Source organism: Schistocerca nitens, chromosome 4 (genome assembly GCF_023898315.1).
Source record: "Schistocerca nitens isolate TAMUIC-IGC-003100 chromosome 4, iqSchNite1.1, whole genome shotgun sequence".
Lineage (NCBI taxonomy): Eukaryota > Metazoa > Arthropoda > Insecta > Orthoptera > Acrididae > Schistocerca > Schistocerca nitens.
Genome location: NC_064617.1, coordinates 521,447,145 through 521,469,062, shown reverse-complemented (window position 1 = coordinate 521,469,062; position 21,918 = coordinate 521,447,145). Strand labels below are relative to the sequence as shown.

At 42.3% G+C, this 21,918-nt stretch overlaps 1 protein-coding gene across 3 annotated transcripts in view; it reads right to left on the bottom strand.

Annotated features, from left to right (window-relative positions):
* The window catches only part of LOC126253123 (uncharacterized), a 168,151-nt gene that overhangs the window by 22,132 nt on the left and 124,101 nt on the right, over positions 1-21,918 (bottom strand). The window contains exon 3 of one of the 3 annotated variants that reach the window (XM_049954250.1): positions 8,492-9,992. The exons of the other annotated variants lie outside the window; for them this stretch is intronic. Coding sequence (XP_049810207.1) covers positions 8,586-9,992 — 1,407 coding nt within the window. The 3' untranslated portion in view covers positions 8,492-8,585. Of the gene's footprint in view, positions 1-8,491; positions 9,993-21,918 lie in introns of those variants that run through there. 3 annotated transcript variants of the gene reach the window in all.

Here is a 21,918-nt window from a genome sequence, read left to right as displayed (position 1 = left end):
CGTCTGCTGGTTCTCTCGACATGAGAAACACCTTAGTTGACTTTGTAAATTAGAATTATTTGGAATCTGTTACATCACCGACACGGTATTCGCGAGTGGAAATATCAGTTTCTTGTATTTTTTCGGGTTTTGACGTAGAAGTCTATGCAGACGGAATAAATTTCTAGTTATTCAGTCATTTACAGCATGCTCCACTTCGCAAAAGTTCGATTTCTAGAGAAATAATTTAGAGTCTATATCTTTGGGTTTATACTGTGCGAGTGATACTGCTATGCAAGCAATGTTGCTGTGTGCTTGATATCGAGAAGTATCGCGTAAATGGTATAATATTCTGGCAAACCATGTGAAAATAGTATTCTTGTAATCCCAGAGTCTGGAGATGGGTGTAGAAAGCAAGCAAGCAGGTCGGGGCCAGAAACGGTAATGGCTTTGTACCAAAGAGAAACAAGCCCGACGTTGTACAACAGTTCGGAGAATGACTTCGGTATGCTGAGGGCGCTGTGGTCACGCATCGGGAGTGGATGAGTTGTGACCATCGGCTGCAGTGGATGATCGCCCAACCTCGCGGGAAATATCTAGCGCTGTCAGGAGTATATGGTGCCTGTGCTTATGCTGTCTGTCTTCGCAGTATATGTGCGCGTGTCTGGCGGTCGATACCCATATGCATGATGCAAAAGGGACGATTTTGTATGGCGCAAAATACGAATTGTGTGTTTACTACATCGATACGGTACATGGAGATCGGTTTTACACTGAAATATTCAACCTTTCGTATTCCGAGGCAGAGCAGTGTAATCGAGAAAGAGTCTTTACGTATTTGACGATCTATAGGCCACTTTTTCAGGGTTTCACTGTCAATGCAATACGACGATTTGTACAAAATTATTTTGCCACTGAAAATCTAGTCTATAGAAAGAAAAAGGAAGACACTGCTTCCATACCAGCAGCATCAGTAATTTGGCAGGTAAATTCAGTAAGAGCTAATCAGTATGCCCCATTCATTCGCAAGACATCCTTGGTGCTGGGACATAGGTGCCTCTATATAGCAGTGAGAACGTTTTCGTTTCAGAGATGTGATGGACAGCGTGCCACATTAGCACCATCAAGAGGAATGCATTCGGCGTTATTCTGCGCTATTTTAGTAAACAGGTTTTGTTAGGACAAGAAGTTCCATGTAGACAATCTGAGACATCACGAAAGCTCCTACAAAAGCGACCGTTAACTACTTCTACCGCACTTTACGATTTCTGAGAGATAGACTTGGCTCTTATTCACATAGCCATGTGACGTCAGTATAACATTGAGAACCTTTTAGCTGCACCTGCGATGGTGAGCCTCTATGTCAACATTTCGCAGCGATGCATCAACCACACTGGACCAGCAGGTACGAGTGGTGGCTGAGTAAACACATAAGCAGCCAGAGGCGTCTTGCATGTCCTGTTAGGATCGCTAGGGAGAATGCACGCTGTACTATACCGGGAAGCATAGTAACACATTTCTATAGCACATTCAGAGGGGAGATTTGGCTCTTATTTACATAGACCTGTGACATCAGTATACCACTGAGAGCCTTTTAGCTGCGTCTGTGAGAGTGAGTCGCTCAGCAATTACATCTTCGCAGGACTGCAGGCAGAGAGGCATCGCACCAGTAATGATAAACACATGCGCGTCGAGAGGGTGACTTGGCTCTTATTTACATAGCCATGGGACATCAGTATAACACTAGAAGAATTATAACAATATACATGAAAATAGACATCACTTTCACCTGCTGGCTGTAGGCGACAGTGGCCTGAGAGCAATGGCTCATGCCCCTGGGTTCATCTGTCTGGTGGTGGCTCACGGCGAAGTCGGTGCATGCGCACTTTGGAACCTGTGATACGTTGCAGTTGATGATAGTTCGAAAGCGTTTTTTGCATGCAATTAGTGTTTGTAAACTGCTATATTTCCGGCTGTTTAAGCGTTGTGAGCATGTTTGTGGGTCCTTTTATATAAATTGTATTTTGACAGTTTACGAGTTGTTTGCATGTCTGTACATCAGTGTACTGCATTATTTCGGTATTTTAAGAGTAGTTTGCAGGTCTGTAGGCTATGTACTGCATCATTTCGATAGTTTACAGTTAGTGAGCATGTCTGCAGTGCGTTTTACATGCATTATTTTGACAATTTACGAGTTGTTTTCGTGTCTGCGGATCAGTGTACTGCATTATTTGTGTGATTTACGAGTAGTCTGTAGGTCTGTAGACTATGTAGTGTGACCCCAAGCACGTCAGAGTGAGTGTTTTGTATGAGTGTAATAAATGAACTACGTGAAATACTTTACGAAGTAAATTGTTCTAAAATATATAAGGTATAGTCCTGCCTCTCCGAAGCAGCCCAAAACAGGCTGAGTCCTTTTCCCGCCATTTCCTCCCCCCCCCCCCCCAGACCACGATCATGGATTATGTTATGGAAGGGACGAAAGCGACCTCTGATGGCAGTACTGTGTACTGGGTCAGTTGGACTCAAGACCTCTTGGTGAGCACACGGGATGGAGTAACTGCCTCAAATTCTTTAAATGAACACTGCATGCAAAATAATGACTTATGTCCATCCTATTCAGCACATGCTGTGTCCTTTCACCATCCATTCCTACGAAGAGGTGGCGGTCAGATGACTTAGGTTAGTGGAGGTAGCCCAAGTGACCTTTTTTCCTGCCATATGCTTTGGTTAGTGGAGGTAGACCAAGTGCCTTTTTTCCACCAGAATTTGAACTTCCCCCATTTTCTGGGGAGGGGAGGCTGGAGGGGAAGGGAGATGTTAGGTTAGTGGAGTTAGCGCAACTGACCTATTTTCCCGCCAAAATTTGAACTTTATGCCATGACTTCATTGCGGCATTGCTACATCTATCACCGGCATGTTGGATCCGCCATCTTGAATAACTTTGGCAACAACACAACATGAGGTGATGCCGGCCTTGTCCTACTACTCACAATGTGTTGAGATCATCAGTCAACTGCCTCCATCATAAGACTATCAGGAATTATACAGATTCATAGGCATGATAAACTTCTACAGGCGACATTTTCCACAAGCAACAGTGTTGCAAGCATCCATAACCTAAGCCCTGGCCAGGAAGCATACCTCTGTCAAACGTAATCTCACATGGATGGACCAGATGCAGACAGCATTTGAGCACATCAAAGACTGCTTCGCACATGCTGTCCTCTCGCTACTCTCCTTCCTCCCCCAAATTCGCAGCTAGTCATAAGAGCAGAAGTGAGTGATTCTGCCACTGGGGCTGTATTCCGATGAGAGATAGAAGGCATACTGCAGCCGTTCCAGTTCTTCTCTCATAAACTGACACTGTCCCGAAGCAAATGATCAGCTTACGACACAGAGCCCATGGTGTTCTACGAGGCAGTACAATATTTCTGGCAGCACTTTGACGGCGACCCCCTGATTGTTTATCTTGACCACTCGTGAACTCTGTCTCCAAACGACCCAAAGATCCATGTCCCCAGTGTTACCTGCACTTGAACTCTGTAGCCCGCCACCTCATTTATGCATAACAAAAAACTCTCAGTTACAAACACTACTCACGATCTGGACCCGGACCTTAGGAATGAACTTCATTATATCACACACATTACCCTTGCCATACTATGTGATACTTCTGAAAGCAGGATATGCCATGTCATGCCTGAATGCTTTCGTCGAGCCACCTTTGAACAGCTTCACAGTCTTGCACAATCAGCCATTCTGCTTACCATCTGCCTAGTCATGGACAGCTACAATTGGCCAAATATTTAAAACAAAGGCTGCAAACTCTCAACTCATGCATACATTCGAAAGCTTCTATTCTCTTCTTGTCCAAACTATTTATCGTCCATGTTTCACTTCCATACATGGCTACACTCCATACAAATACTTTCAGAAACGACTTCCTGACTCTTAAATCTATACCCGATGTTAACAAATTTCTCTTCTTCAGAAACGCTTTCCTTGCCATTGCCAGTCTACATTTTATATCTTCTCTACTTCGACCATCATCAGTTATTTTGCTCCCCAAATAGCAAAATTCCTTTACTACTTTAAGTGTCTCATTTCCTAATCTAATACCCTCAGCATCACCCGACTTAATTCGACCATATTCCATTATCCTCGTTTTGCTTTTGTTGATGTTCATCTTATACCCTCCTTTCAAGACACTGTCCATTCCGTTCAACTGCTCTTCCAAGTCCTTTGCTGTATCTGATAGAATTACAATGTCATCGACGAACCTCAAAGTTTTTATTTCTTCTCCATGGATTTTAATACCTACTCCGAATTTTTCTTTTGTTTCCTTTACTGCTTGCTCAATATACAGATTGAATAACATCGGTGAGAGGCTACAACCCTGTCTCACTCCCTTCCCAACCACTGCCTTCCTTTCATGCCCCTCGACTCTTATAACTGCCATCTGGTTTCTGTACATGTCAGAAAAGTAAAGCTTCCTGCCACACACACACACACCAATAGGTTAGTCCGACATTCGTAAAGGATGCTTGCAACTCATTCACATCAACCTTGTCGGCCACTGCCAGCCTCTGACGGCTACGCTACATCATCTTGGCTATCGACCGAGTCACAACATGAGTCAAGGCGATGTCACTTCAAGAAATTACTTATCAATCAGTAGCTTGTGAACTTGAAGCTAAGAAGTCATTTATTGTAGCGTCATATTATAACCATAATTGGGAGCTCCTGCAATATTTTTTTTTGTAGATAGTGGGACAAAAAACGAAATGACTACCGAAATTTGCTGTTATTTATAGAAAATTGACAAACCTATATTGAAAGTAAATGACGACATAGAATGTGAATGATGTTTATGAGGAAGAGGATGCCGCCCAATTGGGTAGCGATGAAAGACTGAATTTGCTGCAAAAGATATCGAAAAAGGATTCACATTCAGAAACAGACAATAGAAGCGAGACGCAACTCTCACTACTTTCATGGGATCAATCCAAGGTTTTTCTGCCATGTTGAGCGTGCTTTGAAGTCATATCTAAGTAAAAAGTAAATATTAGACTTAGGGGAAACATTCTTTTTGATTGGTTGGAACCAGCTAGAAATGCTTAATTTTGCACAAAAATACCTAGATAGATTGGCTAAGCTTTTTATATGGGGCGTGAAGGGTCTTACATCACGGACGGCACCGAATAAAGATTTGAAAGAGGAATTTGACCTGAAGACAAGTGCTGATTCACAATCTGCTGCCTAGACGGAAGAAGCGACGGGAAGAGTCTTCAGAAACATTTTCTCGCAATGAAAGAGACTGCCAGGCGGGCTTATACTGATACGGACTCAGTATTCCAGTATGTGATTTACGAGACAGAGGAGAATACAGGCACAAACAGTCTTTTTTATGGCACTCGAAATGTGAAAGAATATGAGGAAAACATGAAGCATTGTGAAAGAGCTGTGAAGTCTTTACCAAAAATAAATAACAAATTTTACAGCAATGGACATTTAGGAAATTCCAGTAACAAAGATGCCAAGAAGTCAAGTAAGAAAAACACAGCTTGGGATCCAAACATAAAGTGCTTCAACTGTGGTTCTAGTGGTCACAGGTCAAATGATTGCAACCACGAGAGAAAGAGACGCTTCAATTGCAACGCGTTTGGCTGTATCTGAAGGAAAAAATAATCTAAAGATGACAATTAATACAAACGCTGCTAGGGAGAGTGATACCAACTGTAAATGTAACTTTTTCGAATTCGTAGCCGGGAGTTGAGTGCACTAATTGATTGTGACTGTCAATTTAATTTATTACAAGATTTTATGACACAAGGGATGCTCCCAGATAGCAGAACAATTGTATAGTCTTCATTGGGATTAGGAGAAACTTGTTCCTCCCGACGTTGTTTTACAGCTACTATTGACTGATGATTTAAAAGTTTTAAACAGATATTTACGCGCACCTTCTGTGTCTCCACATAGCAGACAAACCAGAGTTACATACTGAAAGATCTCTTACCGGTGAAGGAAAAGAACTATTTAAGATTTAGTGACTAATGACACCCCCCAATACAAACAAAGTTCACGGATGTCAAAATGAAGATTGTAAGAGAGGGGCAAACAACACATAGCAGACTGAGGAGATCGTCACCAGGAGAGAAAGAAACTGTTAACAACCAAGTCGAGGCGTGCCTTGACCAAAGAATGATAGAACCGAGCTCATCTGAATATATCAGGCGGGCAGCAGTCGTAAAAAAGAAAACTGGAGAGTATCGCCACTCTATAGGCTACAGAAAATTAAATAAAATTATCTTTAGATTTGCCCAGTACATCTTAAGCATGGATCTTTTTCACATTTACGGGAAAGTTCAAGACAGTTCCATTCTCACTGCAATGTTCCAGTCCTTTATCAGCTCTGTTTTTCGGACAAAATCTCAAGAGAAGAATAATGGTTAGATGCAATTGAAAACATGCTCACAGAGAAACTTTCTGACAATTTTTAGTCAGAGATGCTATTCTTTTCAAGTTCAATGACAAAACATAGGGTTTAGAGATTCCATGAGATATACAACTTGAAATCATCGTGCTTGTGCATGATAAACGACAGTAGGCTGTTAAGCGAACTGAAGAAGAAGTCAAACAAGATCACTACACACCAGAGTTGACCGACGAGGTGAAAAATGTTTAATTGTGAATCACTAATCAGAAAAGAAGGTAGGTTTCCTTCACAGTTATTTAAAGAGGGTACGCTATTATCTGCTTATCGCATGGATCATATTGGACCACTTCAAGCTACTCACAAAGGATTCAACCACATTCTAAGTATTATCGAAGCTTTTACCAACTGTACCTGCCTGTATACTGTTAAGACTAGTAAACAGTGAAAGCAATTAGTAAGATGGAATTGCAGGAAACTAATTTCGGAAATCCAGTACAAGTGATTACTACAGAAGGACTTACTTTACTTCTCAAGAATTCAATGTTTACTGCACGACAGAAGGAACTGAACGCGTTCTAGTGACGACAATACATCCTAGAGACAAAGGACAGACTGAGAGGATCTATTCTACTTTGGCTATGATCATCGACGAATAGTACAAACTGGTATTAATAGTTCAGTATGCTATGCGTTCAACATACCATAGAAGTAATGGGAAAATGCCATTTGAATTTTTGATAGGAGTTAATATGCACACACAGACTGAGCTTCGCATTACGGAATTACTAGAAGGAATTATTAATTCATTTGAGGACAGCCGCAATGAACGGAAGGAAAGTGCTAACCAGAAATCAGTAAGGGACAAGAAGAACACCATGCTAGTTTCAACAGAAATAGGAAGAAGTGTTCATGTACAAAGCTGGGGATCTTCTGCCGATAAAACGAAAACAGACTGAATAAAAAAACTGAATGTCAAGAACGTAGATCCCCACTAAGTTGCGGAAGCTGAAACAAATGATACATACGATATGTACTGAGAAGGTCCCAGGACTACAGCAACTGTGCTGAATTCATGCAGCCCTGGCCAGGGGGCTATTCATCATCCGAGTCAGATGATTGTCAGTATGGTTCAAATTGCTCTGAGCACTATGGAACTTAACATCTGAGGTCATCAGTCGCCTAGAACTTAGAACTACATGAACCTAACTAACCTAATGACATCACACACATCCATGCCCGAGGCAGGATTCGAACCTGCGACCGTATCAGGACTGAAGCGTCTAGAACCACTCGGCCACCACGGTCGGCGATTCTCAGGATGGCCGAATCTGGGATGCTGGTAGGGAATTTAAACATTTTGCTACCAACGAGACAAGGGACGCACCAGAGAAGACGAATATTGAAGAGTAGTTCTTCTGTGAGGCTGTTTTGGACTGTTCTTTTTTTCTTTGTTTCCGTTCATCGTTAGAATTGTTTCTTTGTGTTCTTTGTTAGAGTATGTAACTGTAAATAAATAGTTTATGTGAAAGTTAGACCCATAATTTTTACTATAGCAGTTGTTTTGCAGTCGTTATGGTGAAGTCACGGTAAAATGTCCGTTTATTTCAATGGCTGCATCACTATATGCTGTATTCTTCGTTTTTCTTACAATTATGACAAAAATGTTTATTATTTTTAGATAGCAATATCAGACTACATTTTAAATGAAATCTTAAATCTGTGCTTCCCCCTGCAGCGTTTTAGGATCCTACTGAAGTGATTATTTTCGTTGTAATTTGCCTTTCGCTTCGTAATATTTAAGAGAGTTACATAATTAGAATTGCAGACCAGTGTATCGTGTTCCTCTTGGCATATATTTGAGCTATTAAATTTTGGAATAGGGACTGGAATAATGAATACCTGAAATAGCCATTTATGATATATTCTGTGATTAGCTCTCAGCTCACGAAGACTTCTCGGTATCTCATTTAGGAACGATAGTATGGAGTAGTAGTAGTAAGTATATTATTTTTCACTTGCTATAACACACTTTATTTGGGAGCAGAACATATCACACTCTGATGAGTCCTACAGTAATATTATTAGTGGAAAGAATAATGCAAAAACATCTATTTAGCTACAAGCAGGAATTTTTTTTAAAAATTGCGTGTCACATACGAGCAATTCAACAGTTAACACTCGACGATGCACTGCACTGGCGTGTGCTTTGATCATAAGCTGATGTAGGTGGGCACTGGTAATGAATCTGGTAGAATCCCCCAGATGATTTTGGTGAGCATAGGTAGTATGATTTGCAGTCATCCGGATCAGCAAAACGTCCCGATTCTTCACAAGTAAAGGGCTGCGATGTTGATGTGACTATTGTTGACACCGTGCTGCTTGAATTGTCTAGCAATTCTGCAGTAGAACATGTAAAAGTATCAGAACATTGTTGCGTGCTAGGATTATACAATGACTGTGGAGAACAAGAAAAGTGCATCGTATAGAAGCCACCTGAAGACTTGGGAGAGCAGACATAATAAAGACTGCAGTTAGCAGGATCAGGAAACCGTCCAGTCTCTGAACAAACGAACGGTTCTGCAGTAGTAGTTGGTGGTAGCGTCACTGTTGATGTAGGTAAAGCTGTTGTTGATGTTGAGGGGGGTGCTGTGGTTGTACAAGGAATATCTGTCCAGCATGGGTATTGACAATCCATACTGCAGTATGTGTTTGTAGGACATGTGAAAGCATCACCACTTGGTGGCTCTGAATCATAACATAACTGAACCTGCGACGTGCTGAGACAGTAGAATCCAAAGTCATTACATGATGGAGTAATACATGTTGCGTTTTGAGAACATTTCTTAGTCACAGAATCAAACTGAGAACCATCTGGGCATGAGAACATTATATATACAAAGTCTCCTGAGGATAGTGGTATGCAGAGGTAAAAATTGCTACAATTTCCGAGATCCTGAAATTCTCCTGCTGATTCACATGTAAATGGCGCTTCAGTAGGTGGAGCTTCTGTTGGAGCAGTTGATGTTCCCACAGCGGTTGTTGGCTGCTTGGTTGTTGTTAATTCTGTTGAACTGGTTTCTTCTGTAGTCAGTTCTGTTATGGTCTCTGTCGTCGTTGATGTCGGCATTGTTGTAGTTGTTAATTCCGTGGTGGTTTTTTCTGTTGTACTGGTTTCTTCTGTAGTTAGTTCTGTGGTCGTCTCTGTCGTCGTTGATGTCGGCATTGTTGTAGTTGTTAATTCTGTGGTTGTTTGTATTGTACTAGTTCCTTCTGTAGTTAGTTCTGTGGTAGTCTCAGTCGTCGTTGTTGTCGGTGTTGTTGTTAATTCCGTTGTGGTTGATGACGATTCAGTTGTAGTCGTTTCAGTTGCTACCGGAACACAGTCTGCCTCACTCTCTGCGCAGAAGTTTACACAGCCATCATAACAGTTCAAGGGGCTACATGACTGTATAAAATCATGGATTACATTGCCATTCGAACAGGATTGGAATGCCGTTTCATTTACACAAATAATATCCACATTAGGTCCACAAGTTTGTCCTTCAGTTTGATGTAATATTGCGGGGAACATCTGTAAACATATAAAACAGTGAAAGTAAGTCATTTTGTTCAGCAGCGGAAGTATTAAAAAACTATGTCATTGCATTCTGTAACGTAATAATACATATGACTGCATACACACACTCACACACACACACACACACACACACACACACACACACACACACACACACACAAGCACGCACGCAGGAGAGAGAGAGAGAGAAAGAGAGAGAGAGAGAGGTCAGCAAATAGAGGTACTCCTCGTCGGCCGGCCGTTGTGGCCGAGCGGTTCTAGGCGCCTCAGTCCGGAACCGCGCTGCTGCTACGGTCGCAGGTTCGAATCCTGCCTCGGTCATGGATGTGTGTGCTGTCCTTAGGTTAGTTAGGTTTAAGCAGTTCTTAGTCTATGGGATTGATGACCTCAGATGTCGAATCCCATAGTGCTTAGAGCCATTTGAACCATTTGAACTCCTCGCCGCATACATTTTCTACGGCCTTTCTGAAGCTACATGTACATCTATATCTACGTAGATACTCTGTAAATCACATTTAAGTGCCTGGCAGAAGGTACATCGAACCACCTTCACAATATGAATGGTGGGCTCCACGTGGTTCCCAAGTCGTGCAGCGACCGTAAACCATTGCTGCATATTTGGTAACCTTCACAATAATTCTCCATTATTCAACTGTCTAACAGCTTATTGAAATAACGATCACCTATCTTTCCGTGCGAGCTCAGATTTCCTTTATTTTATTATAACGATCGTTTTTTCCTTTGTAGGTTGGCGTCAACAAAATATTTTCGCATTCGAAGGAGAAAGCTGGTGTTCCAAATTTCGTGAAACGCCGTTGTTTTAACAACGTCCGCCCCAAATAATGTAGCATGTCCATGACATTCTCTCCCCTATTTCTCGAGAGGACAAAACGTTCTGCCCCTCTTTGAACTTTCTCGATGTGCTTCGTTAATCCTATCTGATAAGGATCCCACACGGCGCAGCAGTACTCCAAAAGAGGACGGACAAGCATAGTGTAGGCGGTCTCTTTAGTAGGTCTTGTTGCGTCTTCTAAGTGGTATGCCAATAAAACTAAGTCTCCCATTGCCTTTCTTGAATACTGGTGTGACCTGTGGAACTTTCCAGTCTTTGCATACACATCTTTCGTCCAGCGAGCGGTTGAATGTGATTGTTAAGCATGGTGCTATTGCTTCAGCATACACTGAAAGGAACCTAACTGGTATACAGTCTGGACCGGAAGACTTGCTTTCATTAAGTGACTGAAGTTGCTTCACTACTCCAAGAATATCTATTTCTAAGTTACTCATTTTTACAGCTGTTCTCGATTCGAGTTCTGTAGTATTTACTTCGCCTTATTTGATGAATGAATTTTGGAAGGCTGTGTTTAGTAACTCTGCTTTCGCAGCACTGTCATCGCTAGTATTCCCATTTCTATAGAGCAGAGAAGGCAATGATTATGTCTTTACTTTACATACGACCAGAATCGCTTTGGATTTTCTCCCAGGTTTCGAGACAAAGCTTCGTTGTGGAAACTATTATAAGCATATCCCATAACATCGAGCTTCTGTAAAAGATCACCGATCCTGAGGGTTTTACGTTCTTTTAAATTTGGCATGCATGTTTGTTGTTTCTGAAATAATGTTCTCAACTGTTTTGTGCACCATAGGGGATAATATCCGTCATTTGTTAATTTATTTGGTATAAATCTCCCAATTGCTGTTTCAAGGTCTACACTTACAGTGTTGATTTGGAACGAGTGGAATTGTCTCTCAGAAAGATGTCAAGCGAATTTTTATCTGCTTTTTTGAATATATTTATTTTTCGTTTATGTTTGGAGGATTTGGAAGTTACGGTACTCTGTCTCGCTATGACAACCCTGTGTTAACTAATCCCTGCATCCGTTTTGATGCTCGTTGTTAGCTCAGGAGGTTATTAAGAGGTCAAGTGTGATTTCACAACCGTTTACTATTCGAGTGAGCTCATGAACGAACTGCTCGAAATAATTTTCAGAGAACGCGTTTGGCACAATTTCGGATGACGTTTTATGCGTACGTCCGGATTTAAATGTGTATTTTCGACAACACATCGTGGATAAACTGAAGTCACCACCGACTATAACTGTATGAGGCGGATATGGTTTTGAAATTAGACGCAAGTTTTCTTTGAAATTTTGGGAGTTGTGTCATCTGAGTTGGGAGGTCGGTAAAAGAATCCAATTATTATTTTATTCTGGCTGCCATGAATGACCTCTGCCAATACCTACCTACCTCAATTTCGCTGCAAAATAAAACAAACACACCATCGCCAACTGTGTTTAGCGTATCCTTAGCGAACAACGTTGGGTCCTTCGCAAAACTTTCGGCTCAACTTATCTCCGACTTCAGCCAGCTTTCAGTGCCTTGACGATTTGAGCATCACTGCTTTCTATTAGCGCTTGGAGCTCTGGTACTTTCCCAACACAGCTACGACAATTTGCAACTGTTGTACAGATGGTTCCTAAATCAGCATTCTTCCTGTGTCGACGTGCCCCTTTGAGACTGATGCCCTTTTTGTGTTTCCCCGAGACCCTCTAACCTAAAAAACCGCGCAGTTCACGCCACACAGACCCGGTTACCCAGGTAGTCGCCTCCTGGGTGTAGTGGACTTCTGACCTGTTTAGCGGAAACCGAAATTCTAAATTTTCTCATTGTGATGCGTAGGAAGAGTCAGTTCAGTTAGAAACTATTTTGAGCTTTTGCCATGGAAAATGACTCTTAGTTCTAAATCCAAATAAAATGTGAAAACTGTATCTTGACGCCAGAACACTTACGTGAACCCAGGATGCTGTCTTCACCGTCCCATGCTGAAAGCATAGCCTACTGTCATGGTTTGCCTACTGCGAATCTAGTCAATATCAAGAAGGGATTCTCACGCGATTTCAGCATATCACTGCTTACTTACGTTTTGTACGTAACGAAACTTAAGTAACTCACGTATCTGACACGGCTTTACAATTGTTTGTTTTTAACTACAGAGAGAATCTACTGTTGTTGTTATGGCTGCAAAGAGAAATACATGAGTGAAAAAACAGCCTCTTTCGTATTAACGAACTACAAAAGCACGTGATCATAATTATCATACTAGTTAGATATCGTTTATACTAAGCAAGCATTTATCTGTTCATAGCTTTAACCTCAATCCAAATTTAGAGTGCTAATTGTTCAGAGGACTTCAAACTCTTGCCCTTTGTTGCAGATGTTTCAACAGTTTACCACTAGGATTTTAATACTCTCACCTGTGAGAGGCATTTCTTTCGAAGTTACACTGATACTTTGGGGTTTCCTACAGCTATCGTTATCTGAACTGGGTGGAGAGTCGCCTAACCTAAAAAACAGTTATGTGCACCCCACAAACTGTCAGCTACCTGTGCAGCAGCCTCTGTTGTGTAGTGCACACCTGACCCATTTAGGTTGACCCTACAGTTCTCAACTCCGTGGCGCAACTCCAAGAAGCCGCAGTCTAGCTTGTCACAGAACACTCGGAGTCTCTGGTTCAGTGCTTCCATTCGACTCAGGACCAAAGGGCGACGATCAGTTCTGGGGTTAATGCTGCAAATTGTAAACTTCACTGAAAATCCATGCACAAAGCTGGTCTTCTCAACCTTCTCAGCCAGTCGCTGCAGTGACCCAAGAATGACCTCATGTCCGTAATAACAGCTCTGTGTGTGACGGCTGGTGTTGCTTCTGGTGCTAATTGGAACTAAACTCGCATCGATTTAGTTATGCTGTGTACGTATGTTCCAACATGCTACCCTCTAATGCTTCACACAGCAAAGAAAATGTGGAAACAGTTAAAAGTCTCGCAAACAACATCAGTTGTTCTGTAATACCGCCACATCACTTCTGTCTCGCATGCGATTGTAACCAATAAAAACTCAGTTTCAACAATCTTAAAACTTCTGCTATACTTTGGACGGCGGCAGAAGAGGTCTGACATTTGAAGTGGCCTTGGCGCACATGCTTCGTGCGTCCACAATGGCGAATCAGATTTTGTGTACGTTACCATGGTAACGCCCCAGTGTTGCTGTAGTGCTAGGCGACCCCTGCTTTGTCATTGGTGCCACGTGCTTCGTTCACGTTTGTGTTTGTACGAGTGCATTCCGCTAATTGTGTCAGTTTCTTGTTGCGTCTGTGGAAAATGGCTTCCAGTACTGCAGAGAAGAGGATGTTTGGAAAAGGAGCTACGCTGAAATCACAAGCTCATGAATTTGTATACAGATTATGTGTTTACTTCCAAAGGGAAATTAAGGATGGTGAGCCTTTGATACCACTGAATAAAGTGACTGACAGGGTGGCAGAAGAATTGAATATCTCTACAGCGACCGAGAAGACAGTCACAAACGATAAAGATACTGCCGATTCAGCTGGGACACTTGTTATTGTGACGCCTGGGAAATCAAAGAACAGATAGTGTCGTGAGACTGAAACAGGCAATTTTGACGAATGTGCTATCAGGCAACATATAGTGTACGATGTCTGTTAGAAAAATTCCAGAACATTCGTAATTTCGCGCCAGTGGTGTATTAGAGCGAAGTGCGGTTGCCATCCCTGTGCACTCCTGTGTTTAAAGCGTAACTGCTGAAAGTTTCATTGTTGTATGACTGTTACTGTATTGTTCAGTGCTCTATTGGGTAGAACATTGTGTCACACATTTTGCGAATTTCACACCTGCATTAAATTTTGCGTGAAACTCAAGAAACATTCACACAGATACACAAAATGATGCAGGAAGCCTACGGTGATGAGTGCTTAAGTCGTACTCGGTGTTGCGAATGGTTCACAACGGTATAAAAGCGGCCGGACGGATGTTAAAGATGACCTCGTTCAGGACGCCCTTTGGCGTCTACCAACGATTCTCATCTCACGAACGTCAATCGAAGACTGGCAGTCCGAGACGTTACAGAAGAATGTAAAATTTCAGTAGTGTAGTGTCGCGGACTAGTAAAGAGCTGGAAACGTGGAATATTGTCAAAGTTTCGTTGCCTATGCCGAGAGCCAGAGGCAGTACGTTAGCCAAGAGGTAGGAGGATTGCACATACATCGGAATGTGTCGCCACACAAGGGCAATGGCCTGGTTACACACAACAGACGAGAGAGAATTGCTTGGCACGTGGGTTTGTATTAGACGGAGACTTTCGTAGAGTGCAAGACAGAGGTGTAGTGTCAGCTGTACTGCATTTCACAGCTTCGCATAAGTTTGCCACAACAACACGTAACTCTGTCGCAAGAACACCTAAGGGGCGAGTACGACAGATGAATCAGCAGTATAAGTGGAAGGAATGCGTTCATTACAAATGAGCATGACGTCAGGACGTCGCTCGTGCTTCCTTTAAATACGCCAGCTTTGATAGCAACAGGGCACTCGCAGTTAGACTTGCAGTTAGGTGTGTACTGGGTCGTTGCGTAGCGCTCAGCTCGATGATCGACATGTTAATCTTTATTAAGGAGATGTTGCAGTAAGGGCGGCCCATCCAGGAGCAGACGTGAGGGGACAGTACCAGCTCTGGTCCTCTCAGCTGCCGCTGTCAGTCATCAACCGAGGATTAGCAGACATCGGGGCAGACTCTCTCGCCGCCAATGCTGACCACATCAGTGAGCCGTCGTCGAGATCGTGAGGGGCCTAGACTCTGTGCATCCGCCGTCACAACCGGGTGAGCCGACGACGCTAGGGGACTGCAGCCCGTTCCGCCCGTCCACCGCGGACGAGCCACCAGGAGGAGCAGAGAAGAAGACGGGGTGGGATAGAGTACACTCCGCGCTACGAGAACGCTTCTCGTGCCGACAGCGCCAGGACTCCAACCCAGAGCCTCTTGCTGTCCGCCGCCGAGCCGGCCGACCAGCCGGACGCCGCCATCCACGCGCGGCCGAAGCAAGGACATTCCTATGATACGTCACAGCACGGGGTGCTGCGCTAGCAAGACTGTGTGGCCCGGATCTGGTGTCATCGCTACGAGTAAGAGAGGACTCGGGGAAGATCGTTGATATCACCAAGCCACATTGTACTCGGCAGGAATAAAGGTGTTACGAATTAATAATATTTCTTTGGCGGTTCTGACGCGTCCTTAGTCATTTCCTAGCATCCTGACGACTGGAGAGGTCACCGCTCGGCCATCCAGTCCACCATAGGCGACCGGGACCACCGGAGCGTCTTGAAATCCTGACACAGCAACTTGGAATGCCTCGTGTTGCGCCAAGTTCTTCCCATGGCTCATAACTCAAAACCAGAAAGCCTTCCGTCTCGAAGTATGTGAAGAGGCTTTGGATTGCGGAAACGACAACGAGATCTCCCTTACGGGAATCATAACCAGTGATGAGTTGTGGGTCTATGGCTATGATGGTGAGACCAAGGTTCAATCTTCAGAATAGGTCAGGAAAAGTTCTCCAAGACCAAAAATATCTCGTCGTGTCAGATCAAATGTCAAAGCCTTGCTACCGAGCAAGGTGGCGCAGTGGTTAGCACACTGGACTCGCATTCGGGAGGACGACGGTTCAATCCCGTCTCCGGCCATCCTGATTTAGGTTTTCCGTGATTTCCCTAAATCGTTTCAGGCAATTGCCGGGATGGTTCCTTTGAAAGGGCACGGCCGATTTCCTTGCCAATCCTTCCCTAACCCGGGCTTGCGCTCCGTCTCTAATGACCTCGTTGTCGACGGGACGTTAAACACTAACAACCACCACCTCAAAGCCTTGCTGATAGTTCTCTTTAACTTCGAAGGATTAGTTCATCATGAATTCGTGCCACAGGGACAAACTAACAATCAATGGTACTATCGGGACCTGTTGCAACGCCTGCGCGAAAACGTGAGAAGGAAACGGCCTGAATGTGGCGAGACAATTCATGGCTCTTGCATCACGATAACGCACCCGTACATTCATCCCTGTTAGTGTGTGACTACTGCACAAAAAACGAAATCACTGTGCTGCCTCATCCTCCGTGCTTTCCAGACCTGCTGCTGCGTTATTTTTTTTTATTTCCAAAGTTCAAAACCCCGTTGAAAGGACAAAGATTTGCACGATAGACGAGATAAAAGAAAATAAGCGCGATCCAGCAAGAGGTGTACCGAGACTGTTTCCGGAAGTGGAAACGAAGTTGGGAACGGCGCATCGATTGTGGAGGAGAGTATTTCGAAGGAGCACAATAGGTAAAAGGTAAACGTAGAAAAATTTTGTGGACGAAGTTCCGGAATTTTTTTAACAGACCTCATATATGTGTACTACAACTGGAAGTAGTACCTAACACTTAAAAAGTTGATGATATAACTGATAGAATGTGATTTATCACAGGCAGAACGACAAGTGTCTGCAGTGTTTTAAACAAATGGCTTCCAGTGGAAAAATTTCTCGGGAAGATACTAATGGAAAACGGAGACTTTGTGGAGTGTAGATGTCACTTCCTGCGTGAGTTGCAAGCAGTGAATCTGGAGAATATAATATGGATTGACAAAACATGGGTCAACTTGCGTCATTCACGCTCTGTCACGTGGATAGACGACATGCACCAAAGAATGTTGTGTGTGGCAACTGGTAAGGGAGGACGACTAATTACTGTTTATTCCAGCTTTATCATCGGTTTTGTGCCCCTGCTATGATGATGTTTCAGTCAAAGAAGCTTTCGATTACCGTGAGAAAATGAACGCAGATACATTTAAAGAATGGTTTGTTAATCGTTTGCTGCCAAATGTCAGTTCAGGTAGATTTTTTGTAAGGGACAATGCGCCATACTTATCTGTACAGTTAAATAAGGCAGCAATGGCTGCTGCAAGGAGAGGCAAAATAGTCAGTTGGTTGATAGGTGACAAAATAGGCTTTGAATAGAATATGTGACAAACAGAACCTCTGGAATTAGCGAAACTTTGCAAAGCATAATAGACGACGCAATATGGAATTGATACGTTAGCAGAAAACCATGGCCACAAAGTCATACGTCTTCCACAGTACCATTGCCATTACTCCATCGAACTTGTCTGGGCTAAAATAAAAGCAGATGTCCAGGAGCGAAATAAACCTTTATGTTACGAGACACAGAGGGGCAGGTAAATGAGGCTGTCATATTAGTAACGTCAGAAAATTGGAAGAACGTCGCGAGGCATATGCGGAAAGAGATTACAATGTGGACTGCAGAAGAAGGCATAAGAAAAGAAACCATAGAAAATACTGTAATTTCCTTTTCAGATGAAGAGGACGGCAGTAGCCGAAGCCTGTGTGGTCGTGACGAAAGGTATTCAATCGGATGACGATGATCTTGGGGTTTCCATTCTCCCACACGAAAAATGAAGATAACTTCTTCATTCGATATTTTACACTTAACATTTGTGCATGTTGCTGTACCTTGTTAGTATCGAAAAACTACTTGTGTGTGTTCGTGCATGTGTAAGGCAGACACTGCTGGCACATGAGAAAAAAAAATTGATCAAGGAACACGTCGCTCGGTAAAATGCTACCAACAATAATGCTGCAATGAAGTGTGCGCCATTGTTAGGCTCTGTAGCCCGTGGCTGCCCGGGTGTGGAGGGGGAGGGGTGGGGGAGTGGGATGGGGATAGTAAGGTTTGTCATCCCACCCCGCCAATCGCAGCGCTGGCCCACTGCACTTCCACGTCGAATACTGGCAACGGCGCTGACAGTTGTCGTATCTTTTCTCTCGCCCTACGGGGTACAGTGCGCGTTAACCATTTTTACATACATTTTCTGCGTTTACGAATAGCTCCTATCCAGTGTGACGTGCTAGGGATAATCTTAATTTCTAGAATATCTTTACCTTTAATAGCTACTATTTTTCGTCGTTTTGAAATTAACCTGCAAATTACGTGGTACTAGTGGCCATCAGGTATGGACAATAGCCAGATTTTGCATCATTTTATCAATATGACTAACTTGTAACGTTTTCATTCTAGAACACCGAAAAGAAAGCCAAAAAATATCCCACTCGGAAACAGGAAGAAACAGAACAAAACAAATATGACAAAGGTGACTCATGCAGTCATAAATAAAACTACGTGGACACTGACCATTGCTAAAAATTTAATGTGCCACAATCGATGCTACAGGCATTTAGCAAAGCTGAAGTTTCCCCTTAAATATTAATTTCACAGAATACTTGTATTACGTGGAGAAATGCAAAAGGAACTACTGTCTTATCTGCTTCACATAGAAGAGAAATTTTATGGCTTCACAAGCGGTGACCTACATCGAATGGCTTACCGGTTATCGAAATGGGCAGCTCTAAACCATCCATTTTAGAAGGGAGAGACAGGAAGAGCTTCGGTGGATCTATTTTTGCAACATCATAAGAAATTAATCGCTTTTATGATATAAAGTGTAGGCTACTGTAAGACTGTCACGATGATTCTCCAGTGTAACTGGTTGTCGCTGAGCGAAAAATTCATATATATTTGGAACATGATGATTAATATTACACAAAGGGCCTGATACTGTATTGATTATGAGGTATATCACAGCTAATATCTTGGGATTCTGGTTCTCATGTGGTCAACCTCCTTATGTGATATTGCCTCACTGACTCAGATGAATATATGTTGCCTTTTAATTAGATGCCAAATCGGGTGATCGGGTGATTTATTGATCGATGCATAGGTCCTCTACTATCTAGCTTTGCATATTGTCATGAATTGGTTAATTACACTATGTGACTGCCCTGAAGTCAATTACTATATAATGGCAATATATTCATATAGTCACTTAGCGAACTGTATTTGTGCTCCATTTTAGTAATTTTTTGTGACAATGGTATTGTTAGTAAGGTACTCTTGACATAAGCTTTTATGACAATTGTTTATATCTTTTAAAGTTCTACTTTATGATTATGTGACTGTATACTTTTTGTTAATTTGATATGCCGTTATTTTATCACTTCTGAAGGATTATGATCTTAATTATACCACTGGATAGCTCCCTAATGGGTCATACCTGTTATTATCGTTTCACCTGATTGTTACTATGATAATTTCCGATAACCTTTGCTACAGATGTGTCAAATATGGCGATTAATAATTATTTTGTTATTGGACAGTACTTTTTTTCTAAAAAAAAAATCTGTAACTTGAGTTAGCACCTTTTAGCTGTGTATGTTAGCATCAATCGAATGTTTGCAGTATGGTATTCATCCCATTCTGATAACTTTGTTATATTTTATTGTAAAGATGTTACTTTTTAGTCTTTTCGACATCAAAGGATGTTATTATCACAGAATAAGTGTATTGAAGCCTTATTTAATGTAATTTTAAATGTTTATTACTTTATTTTCTTGAAAATGTTTGGTTCGAATACAATTTTGGTACAAGATGAATGAGAACCGTTATCTTCATCCTGGCTACGAATGTAACACCTTCGCAGTACTTGAACTTCAAACTGCTTGCTATGAGTTTGGCCCTGCAATGCCAGTATGTTTCATGTTGGTTCTCTTCAGTTAATTGCTCTTCACAAAGACACCATACTTGTAATGTTCGAAATGAACTGTGCTTATAGTTTTGAGCTGTAATATTGACTGTAGATTATTTTTCGGTGTAAGTAATTCCTCTGGTGTTACATTCGAAATAATTTTGTGACCTTGAAGATCGTTTCACTTCTGCATTTTATGTGATTTTTGTTTTGTATTTTGTGCAGAACTGTGAACATGATTTATGACCGAAACTGGTAGGAATAAAATATAAATAAAGTCAGTATTTGCGTGCCATGCATTTTATAAAAAAGTGATAGAAAATTACGAGAGTGACAGATTTGCGAATCACTAACAAAGGTCGAAACAGCACTTAATAGGTCATTCTTTTGCAACATAGCATTAATTATCTGTGAGCTGCTGTGCGTTATGCAGTAAATGAGAAGTGATGGAAGCATACTGTGCACTACTAAGAGAACAGTGTGACAACTGTTTGGCAATAAAAATATGGAATTGTTGTTTCCCTCTTAGCAACATTTCACTGTAACACAAATAGGATCTTTAACAACACTTACTACGAAATATTACTGGTTGAATGTTACTGATGCTATATCACTGGACAAATAATTGCTCCAAATACTGTACAAGAGAATTAATTGTCGGTGTCTGCAGTAACAATTTCTAATTTCTCGTGTGCCTACTGATTACTGTTATACAATGGTTCGATCCGTATTTGGTGGAAACACTTCCACTTTAACAGCCAACAGAGGAAAGACCTAGCATGGTTCTAGATTGTCGTTCGCAATTATTTAAATCACGCCAGATGTAATAACTAAACAACCTTCAGCGAAAATCTAGCCTATGAAAACTTCGGTAAAAATCGAATTCTCATACTACGCCACTGACCCAATTCACAGTTACAATTGAAAGAAAACAGCCCTCGTTCACTATTTTTAACACTGCTTGGAGTGTCTTCCTCAGAATTTAAATCAAAGAATGGTCTATAACATGGTCACAGAATTATGACTAAAAACGTGTGATACCCATGAACCATGGACCTTGCCGTTGGTGGGGAGGCTTGCGTGCCTCAGCGATACAGATGGCCGTACCGTAGGTGCAACCACAACGGAGGGGTATCTGTTGAGAGGCCAGACAAACATGTGGTTCCTGAAGAGGGGCAGCAGCCTTTTCAGTAGTTGCAGGGGCAACAGTCTGGATGATTGACTGATCTGGCCTTGTAACATTAACCAAAACGGCCTTGCTGTGCTGGTACTGCGAACGGCTGAAAGCAAGGGGAAACTACAGCCGTAATTTTTCCCGAGGACATGCAGCTTTACTGTATGATTAAATGATGATGGCGTCCTCTTGGGTAAAATATTCCGGAGGTAAAATAGTCCCCCATTCGGATCTCCGGGCGGGGACTACTCAAGAGGACGTCGTTATCAGGAGAAAGAAAACTGGCATTCTACGGATCGGAGCGTGAAATGTCACATCCCTTAATCGGGCA